Source organism: Pygocentrus nattereri, chromosome 16, assembly GCF_015220715.1.
Source record: "Pygocentrus nattereri isolate fPygNat1 chromosome 16, fPygNat1.pri, whole genome shotgun sequence".
NCBI lineage: Eukaryota > Metazoa > Chordata > Actinopteri > Characiformes > Serrasalmidae > Pygocentrus > Pygocentrus nattereri.
The window spans coordinates 25,758,876-25,768,995 of NC_051226.1; the positions used below are offsets into that span (position 1 = coordinate 25,758,876).

Sequence of the window (10,120 nt, forward strand, 5' to 3'; positions counted from 1 at the left end):
GTTAAAACCCTAAAATGCAAAGAAGAAACCATAAATAAACAGGATCCAGAAATGCTGCCGAATTCTCCGGGCCTGAGACTGAGAGCAAGCATAACAGTGTCCCTTGGGTCCAACTAATCAACATTTAAAATTCTTTTGGGAAATCATGGACACTGTGTCCTCTGGACTAAAGACCACTCACCTTGTTCTCAGTGCACAGGTCAAAAGCCAGTATTCATGATGGTATAGGGGTGCATTAGCACACATGGCATGGGTGACTGGCACATCTGTGAAGGCGCCATTTATGCTGAATGATATATACATGTTAGCAGAGAGTGACCGGTACCATGACAGCGAACATCACGTGAGGTCCCTTGGGTGAGATGAGTGTCCAGCTGGCGCGCTTGTGTTTTTAATGGCTTTAAACTGACGTCAGACTCAGAAAAACGTCCTTCACATGTACTTATAAAGGAAGACGTCGTGCTCTGAGACACAGAAGCTGGTCGTCCGTCCCACCGCCGTCTTTTAAAGCTCAGAGTATAAACCTCGGCTCCTCTTCAGAGCAGCTTCTGCTCCGCCGTGTTGAACCGTATAAACCTTTAGCTTTGACGCGCCGCGCATGCGCAGAACGTACCACACCTTCCGATTGGAGTGTAATCGGATTCAGGCGTTTACACGATATTATTCTTCTATTTAACGGATTATTTAGGTTTACCCACCTCGTTCAATCGGATAGAAATTGTATTCCGAATGGCCTCAGTCGGACTGGATTATTCCGATTGAGGTGTTTACATGGACGTATTCTATTCCGATTGAGCTATTAGTCGGATTATTAACGGATTATCAAGCTGCATGTAAACGTGGCTAGTGTCAAACCACATTCTGCATGTATTACAACAGCATTGCTCCGTATTACAAGGGTTTGGGTGCTAAGCTGACCTGCCTGCAGTCCAGGCCCGTCACCCACTGATAACATACAATGATGAAAAATACGACAGAGGAGATCCTGAACTGTTGAGCAGCTGACATCCTATATCAAACAAAAATGGGAAAACATTTCACTTCCAAAACTACAGCAGTTGGTCTCCTCAGTTCCCAAACGCTTACAAAGTGTTGTCAAAAGAAGAAATGTGATGAAACACAGTGTTGTCATCAAATTCAAAATGGGCATACATTTTCCAAGTATTTTCAACATTTGATATGTTGTCTTTATATTATTTTCCTTTTAAAATATGGTTTACATGACTTGCATGTCATTGCATTCTACTTTTATTTACATTCCTCACAGTGTCCCAACTTTTTTGGAAATGGGGTTGTAAATGTAACAAATAAGCCTGCTAATTTTAGTTGAATACTCAAAATATGGATAGTCTTGAATTTTAAAAATGATAAATATACAGCACATCTGAGGATAATCCACTTTTATTAATAAACATTTGAAGTATAACCCAAGTATATTCCTTTTGCTTTCATTTAAGTATAGATCTTACACAGAATATGTATGTTACAGTTTTACAGGAAGGAAGTTTTACTATGGTAATTCTACATCTCGCACGTAACTAATATGAGCTTTGCACCTCATCAAAGCCACATCCCTCAGTAGAAACTTGGTTAAAGCTTCCCTGAACTGCAGGGGAAAGCAAAGCGCTGTGGTGAACCAAGAACTGCACGAGAGCGAGAGACAAAACTGAGCTTGCCTTTGAACCACCTCTTCATTTCTGTCAAGCAGCTAAGGAAAGCAGTCACACAGGTAAGGGCTCCTCTTCACTGCTCTCAGCTATCTTCAACACATAGTTGCCTTTCACAGTTTTTTTTTCCAAGTCATCATCATGCTGAATGTAAAAAAAAATGTACTTTTTTTTGGTTATTTAAATCATATTTAAAGTATTCATTAATATTTTATCTTCAACAATCCTTTAAAGAAATCATTTGCTATAAACACAGACCATACACTGTAGTATTGTAGTCCTTTTTAACTACTGAAATGGGTTGGTTAAGCTTTGGAGTTACTTTTACATTTGTTTGTATCTAAAAATATTTTTTTGAAATTCAAACACGCACAAGGCTCAATAATGGACCTGTTCAGATTGTTAAAACTCTTAGTCCATGAATTGACATCAATGTATTTTGTTATTTTATTTCAGGATCTATAAACAGTGAGTGCCTGTTAAAGTTAAAAGGATCTGCCAACACAATGTCCTTGGGAAACATCTCCGGCAACGGAACTTGTGAGATCCAGGACAATCTCCCATGGCTCCTTCTGCCCATTAGTTATTCAGTTATCTGCTGTATCGGACTCCTCAGTAACACCATCAGCTTGTTTGTCTTCCTCCGACGGCATGCCGACACTTCCATGGCAGTGTACATGCGGAACCTCACACTGGCCGACTCTCTCCTTGTGCTGTGCCTGCCACTGCGGATCTACTACCACAACAGTGAAGGTCCCCCCTACTTGTGCAAAGCAGTGGGTGTCTTCTTCTACATCAATATGTATGCAAGCATTGCCTTCTTAAGTCTGATCAGCCTGGACCGCTACCTGAAGATCAACAAGCCGGTCTGGGTCTTCCGCATCCAGAAGGTTCGGTGGAGCCGGATTGCCAGCTACATCATCTGGATCACGCTCTTCATTGGAAGCTGCCTCTTCTTTGTGGGTAAAAAGCAGAACCACTCATGCGACAAGATCTGCTTTCATTTCCATAACAAGGGTTCATTGGCAGGTGGCATAAACCTGGCTGTGGTGGGCCTCTTTGGTGTCTTGATTCTGCTCTTCATAATATTCTATGTGAAGATTGCGCTGAAACTCAGGACTATGGAGATGGGTAATGGAGACCCCAAGGCTCAAAGTCGTAAGCAGCAGCTCATCCTGAAGACATACTTGGTTCCTGTCATATTTACGCTGTGTTTCCTGCCTTACCATTTGGTGCGAATGCCGTACGTTCTGGCTCAGATGGATGTGATCAAAGGACTGGAGAACAAGCAGATGTTGCACTCCTGGAACGAAATGACCTTGCTTCTGTCCACTCTAAACAGCTGCCTAGACCCTATTATCTACTACTTCTTGTCCAGCACGTACAGGAAGACCATCCTTTGTGCTATCAAAGGCCAGTTTAAAAGCATGTATGACTTAAACAGGAGACGTATCAGCATCAATCGCTCAGTTACCGAAATCTAGCAAATCTGAAAGACTGGACTCTGAGATTATATGACTGTAATGATGTTTGCACAAGTTATTAAAACAGCATACTGAGCATTTCATATACACATCATAGACTTCACTTTTTTCCTTTTTACTGATTTTAATGTTCTCATAGCTCGTAGAGTATGTTACTCATCAAGAAAGGAAGTAACCTTTGCCGTTGTTGCAAAACAACAATCTGACCTTTGCAAATGCCATAAAATTCAAATCCTCTCTTTATTCATGTATGGTAGGTTGCGCTGTGGTTAGTGCGAGGGTGGCTGTATGACACGTTTCGAAGTTTTTTTGTGGAAAGCTGTGCATTAAACGATACTGATTGTGATAAGTGGTTACTGAATGATTCATGTTGAAGGTTGACTGTGCATTATAGCATTGTAGCGCTGACGTCCAAACTTTTTTCAAAAGACGACATCAACAGGAATTTCCCACTGAAGGCAGCTGTTTTTTTTTGCTGATTTTCAGATTGCTGTGTTGTACATTTCTGTAAAAACATGAGATGAAACCTATTTTAATGTGTTGAATTTGTCTGTTTTGTGTAAGATATATATTTAATTAATAAAACATATCTAAATAAGGAATAATAAAAGCATCATAGACATATGCTTGTGTTTGTTTGTTGTACAAACTCTTTTGTTTTAGGCGGTTGCCATGGTGTGTATAGAAAAGTGAAGGAAAAGTGACCTGACCACGACCGCAGAGGGCAAAGGCTCACGCCTCCGTAGCGATGTTTTATTCTGTTGCCTTTTCTGAAACTAATATAATGCTAGCTAGGTAGCAACTAGCTTTGTGTGTCAGTAGTTTGCAATTGAACATTAAGATCCATTATAAGACTTTATTCTTTCATGCTTTAATGCCTTTGGTGACTTTTCAAGTTTCACAATTGATATGTAAATGCCCTTATGTACAGTAACCAACTGGCATTTTCATAGCATTATATTGGCTTACATTATACAACATTAAATTGATATTGATATCCTTTTTACACAAGATTTCAGCCCAGTCCTAAGTTCTTTACAGCACATAGGAAAATTGTGTCTATCAGTGGGGGCACAGTATATCCATCACCACACAGTCATGAATATCTATTGTGGGATGTTTTAGAAGGAGGCAGTAAACAAAATAGTAATAGTTACAATATGTTTGAAAAGGTCTGGACAAACCATGAAGTTATTGGTTTAGATCCCATGTTATCCTCAAATATTTGTCAGTGATTTAAAAATAAATGTCCACATCTTTCTTGTTCTAATTCATATTGGTCACCTTGTGGTGCACAAAAAACATGACATGATACTTATCATGCTTTTGAATTCAGGAGCACTGTGGTTCCAGGTAAAACAGAACACCTTTGCAGAACATTCAAAAAGGCTCAGAAAGGGTAACACAAAACACAACAAAAAACTTGACACATAAAATGTGAAAATGTGATGTCAAATAATGGAAAAACGTACACAACCTAAGAATGTTTTCAGCTTGTCATGCAGCCTCGGTGTTATGTTTGAATTATTCCTTTGAGTGGGGCTAAAAAACAAAATAGAGGTTTTCATTCTTTGTTGTTTGCGTTACTCTTGGATGCTAGGTATTGTGATTTTCTCTTGAATGTCACAGTATTAGCTTAGCATACTAACCATCAATCCTTTTACATAAATACACACAATGCAAATAAAATACCTGAAAGAAATGCTGAAATGCTAATTCAGTATGATAATGTGAGCTATGCAGCAAGATTTACAAAATTTAGTGTTACAGTTTGCTAGCTAGGTACCTTGCTAGAAAAACAGCATAGACCACCATGACTGATCTTCAGCAAAACCAGCGTACTTTGTGTTTTGAATGCTGGTACGCTGGTCTGCAGCAATGGAAGCTGACGTGCTGATCACCAAGAAAACCAGCATATATTGTGTATTGGATGCTAACATGCTGGTCAACCAGCATGCTGGTGCAGGGTGACCAGCTAAATCAGCTTCAGAACAGCATAAACCAGCATAAATCATTTTAGACCAGCATGGAAGTCATACTGTGATGTTTTCTTAGCAGGGTACTCAGCTTTGTTATTGCCAGCTTGCCAAAATCCTTATGCTAAGCTGTTAGCTTGCATTGTCATTTAGTTACACTGTTTAGAGATTGCAGTTTGAGATTGAGAGGGGGCATGACAAATTCTTCCATAATGTAACATTTTGAATATGATGGTGGATTGGAGTCTTTGACAGAAAACAATGTCGCTCTGTAATGTCTTCTTGTTTGGTCAAACATTAGATGGTCCGCCTGAGTGAGGCGAAAATGAATGTGTTCCTTTGAAACTTTTTATTCCATACTTAAGTATATAATATTTCAACTTTGCTGGCCAGGCTCTCCTCAACCCCTTAAATGGCCAGGGCCCACTGGCAGGCCTGAAGTTATATTAAACACTTCTACAACCTACGAATAGCTGAACCAGTTTGCCCGTTATTTAATGGATAATAAGCCTTAGTACGTAATAAGCCTGGGGGTGCATACCATATTTGTTCCCAGTTTATTGTGTTTATTATTATATATTATATTATTATATATATTATATATATATTATTATATGTATGTGTTAATTATACATCAAAGAAGACTATGAAAGGTCATGGTTAACACCATCTGGTCATCAGAGATCAGATAATGGGAAAACAATGAGCAGATTTTTTAATAACACACTCAGCACGAGTAAGCTAGCAAGCTAAGTTAGCAAACTTAGCAATTTTCACATTTTTGAAAAGTCATAGTACATAAAATTTTTGAATAATTGTTTTGAATGGTTTATCTGTGGTGCACTGCCCTTTTTTGTTTTTGCTGCAAGCTGTGTAGTGTTTAGTTAACTATCAAGTTAGCATAATAAAGTAACAAACAAGATGTTATAAGGGGAAATGGGGAAGACAATTGCATAAGGGCATATTAAAAGCAGTATTGAAATGTAGATGGCAGTGAGCACAAATGCAAACTTTGGTAAGGTTTTGCCTTGTTTTTTTTAATATTCTGAATTTCAAAAGTTTGAGGCAACATGAGAGCACATGGCAATATTTCACTCAGACACTCTCAGTTTTAACTCTAGGTCAGCACTGCTAGCCCAGCTATTTGATGAACTGAGGGCACTCTTAATGTACTGTACTGTACTTTTTTGGAAACAAAACATGAAAAATTCACTAAATGATGTTAAACCTTTTTTACATTGCATATATAAAAGTTGATTGGAAAATACATCCAAGCTTGAAGTTTTATGAGAACTCTCACTGCATTGCTTCTAAGTGCTGTTTCACTTTCATTTATTTCAATCATGCCTGATGTGGAAGCCACATTCACTATAAGGACAAAAGTACTGGGACACATCTCTTAATAATTAAATACAGGTATTTCATTCAATCTCTATGCAGTCTGGAGTGGTCTAAAGCATGCCACCACTGGACTCTGGAGCAGTGGAAACATATTCTGTGGAGTGATGAATCATGCTTCCTATCTGGCAGTCTGATGGATGAGTCTGGTTTTAGCGAATGCCAGGGGAACGTTACCTGCCTGACGGCATTGTGACAACTGTAAAGTTTGGTAGAGAAGGGATAATGATATAGGTTTTTTTTTTCAAGGGTCGGCCTAAACCACTTACTTCCAGTGAAGGGACATTTTTGACAATTCTACGGTTCCAAATTTGTGGGAATCGTTTGGGGAAGACCCTTTTCTGTTCTAGCATGATTGTGCCCCAGTGCACAAAGCAAGGTCCATAAAGGCATGGTTGGGTGAGTTTGATGTGGAAGAACTTGACTGGCCCACACAGAGCCCTAACCTCAACCTCATCTAACACCTTTGAGATGTACTAGAACAGAGACTGTGAGCCAGATGCTCTCATCCAATGTAAGTGTCTGACCTCACAAATGCACCAAAATCTTGTAGAAAGCTTCCCAGAAGAGTGGATGCTATTATAGCTGCAAAAAGGAGACCAACTCCAGATTAATGCCTATGGATTTAGGATGGGATGTCATCAAAGCTCATGTAGGTGTACTGTGTAGGTGTCCCAATACTTTTGCCTATATAATGAATATCTGCATGCTAGTCAGTTCTACCAACTTATTTAGTGAGTCCATGGGCTACAGATGGGTAAAATCATCTTCATAATGCAATTTAATCACTATATATGACAAGATTTCTCTTTATTAAACCTTTAGCTGTGCTTACTTATTACAAAATTAAACACAAATACTATAAAGGAGCTACAAACATAACTGCATGATATTAAAATGCTTATTTCCTGCCTGACTGCATCCTTATTTACTGTGGCTTTACTTGCTTTTCTGCAGTTTTTCAGTTTGCACTGATGTCGATAAACCGAATGATGTAAAGTGCTGTACTGGTTTTGATTGTATCACTTCTTGTCTGACCAGAGACTGCAAAAGTAATGTGGTTGAAACTGAAAGTTGAAAGTCAGATGAGAAGTTGATCTCTATGGACTGAGCTGGCAAAAATTTCTCTCTCATCACTTTGCTTTGCAGTAACTAACCATTGTAAATAGCAATGCTGTAGAGTTTATTGAGCCACAGTTAACAATACCAACAGCAAATAAAGCTGAATTTGTGGTATGTGAGGTGTAGAGTATGATGACTCTTTTGTCTTCAGACAGCAGCAGCTCACCATGAAGAAACCTTCTCAGTTAATGCAAGATGAATAAGGTTTCTTATTCATTCTTATTCTTAATGGTATAGTTCAGTGCGGCCAAGATTTTTACTGGTTTGCAATATGGCAGCTAGAAGGCAAGACAAAGACAAAAACAAGAAGGTGCTTTAACCAACCATTTGTATTTTCCTAAAACTCGACGGGAGCAGTCATGACGCATCACTATTTCTGTTTGCCACTTTTCTGTTTCCTGTCCATCAGTGCTAACAGTTGCACAGTGCAGGGAAAAATGCTTTGCAAACTCATTGATGTCATGCAAAAACATTTTTTTATCAGCATGACTAGACCTAAGCTACATTTTACAAATACAGAAAACGATTTCATCCATATGCCTACACCTGATCTACATTTACCAAACGCACTGCAATACTTCTGAAACATCAGAAACACTGCACAGTGAGCCACAACACAACGGAAATGTTTTTGGAAGACTCTCAAGATGGAATATCTGAGATGGTATATCACTGACAAAAGCTGATAAGACCACTGAAACTCACATTCCAGTAAGTTCATGATGAACTTGGCTGGCTAATTAGCTATGTGACATCACTGTACTGCAGTAGTCATCAGTCATATCTGGTACTGCTATTTGAAATCTTATGCTGTACAGCTAATTCCCATTACAATACAGTGATATTAGTTATCTGTTCAAATAGCTTCCTTTTACCAGTGAATGTTTGTGCTGCATACAGTTTGCAGCGTTTCTGAAGTTGTATGTATTTTCTATATTTGAAGCGCAACTGTGAAATGTGCTGATGTCATTTTGATGAAAGTGTTTTCTAAGTTTGCAGGGCATTTACATATTTTGCAGAACATATTTTTTTGCATAGCATTTGTAAAACGCAATGCATTTGGTGTTATTTTGATGAACGTTTTTTTCTGTGTTCACAGGCTTTATTTTGCAGTGTGTTGGGATTTGCCAACCACCTAACAATAGGCCTAGGTAGGCCTGGATAGAGCAGCATCCTGAGCAGACCTCCCTTTCCCCAGCCACTTCCACTAGCTCCCTGGGAGGGATTCCGAGGCGCTCCCAGGCCAGCTAGTCACGCCAGCGTGTCCTGGGTCTTCCCCGGGGTCTCCTCCCCGGTGGACTTGCCTGTGACACCTCTCAAGGGAGGCGTCCAGGAGGCATCCTAACAAGATGCCCGAACCACCTCAACTGGCTCCTCTCGACGTGAAGAAGCAGCGGCTCTACTCCGAGTCCCTCCCGGATGACCGAACTTTTCACCCTATCTCTAAGGGAGAGTCCAGCCACCCTGCGGAGGAAACTCATTTCAGCCGCTTGTATTCGCGATCTCGTTCTTTCGGTCATTACCCAAAGCTCATGACCATAGGTGAGGGAGGGAACGTAGATCGACCAGTAAATCGAGAGCCTTGCCTTATGGCTCAGCTCTTTCTTTACCACAACAGACCGGTAAAGAGCCCGCATCACTGCTGACCCAGCACCAATCCGCCTGTCAATCTCCCGCTCCCTTGTACCATCACTCGTGAACAAGACCCCGAGATACTTAAACTCCTCCACTTGAGGCAAGAGCTCATCCCCGACCCAGAGAGGGCTCTCCACCCTTTCCCGCGTGAGAACCATGGCCTCGGATTTGGAGGTACTGATCCTCATCCCGGCCGCTTCACACTCGGCTGCAAACTGATCCAGTGAAAGCTGAAGTTCACGGCCTGATGTCCCCAATAGGACCACATCATCTGCAAACAGCAGAGATGTGACCCTGAGGTCACCAAACCGGACACCCTCCATCCCAGTCAATAGTTGACTTAGAGGTTTTAGAGGCTCAACTCTCAATTCTGAGAAGCTGCTTATCTTGTTGACAATTTATCTGAATATGAGTAGACATTGGAGTTAATGTCAGATTTCCAACTTTTTAAATTAAGCAACATGAATATAGTAATATCATATAATATCATATAGATTCTACCAAAGAGAACTAGATAATAGAATATTTGTTGAATCTTAGATTAGCCAAACTTAGTTTTAGCCCTTGGAGTTGCCCTTGCTCAATAATGTCTAAACCTCAGCGTATGTTTAGATTAGATGGCTAAACATGACAACCATCTCAGATTCTTGTCCTTTGCCCAGAATATGTAATTTCATAAACAACATTGTATGCGCTCTTTTATGGTTTTATTAAAAGCATGCTGACAGGTAACTTTAACTCTTTGAACATCTGAGATGTTATCCCACATAATTTTATCCAGCATACAATGTTGACTTACGGACTCAAAAATGCTCTTGCTCTTTTCAAAGGTTGAATA

At 39.9% G+C, this 10,120-nt stretch overlaps 1 protein-coding gene across 1 annotated transcript; it reads left to right on the forward strand.

Moving 5' to 3' along the window:
* The first annotated feature begins 1,612 nt into the window (after positions 1-1,612).
* Positions 1,613-3,761, forward strand: gpr34l (G protein-coupled receptor 34 like). Its single transcript, XM_017701100.2, has 2 exons — positions 1,613-1,729; positions 2,124-3,761. Exon 2 carries the CDS (start codon positions 2,174-2,176, stop codon positions 3,149-3,151), a length of 978 nt encoding a protein of 325 aa, XP_017556589.1. The 5' UTR covers positions 1,613-1,729; positions 2,124-2,173; the 3' UTR covers positions 3,152-3,761.
* Positions 3,762-10,120: the final 6,359 nt, after the last annotated feature.

What these genes read in the sequence shown, in the direction of transcription:
- gpr34l (XM_017701100.2), top strand. Translation starts at nt 2,174, where the DNA reads ATGTCCTTGGGAAACATCTCCGGCAACGGAACTTGTGAGATCCAGGAC.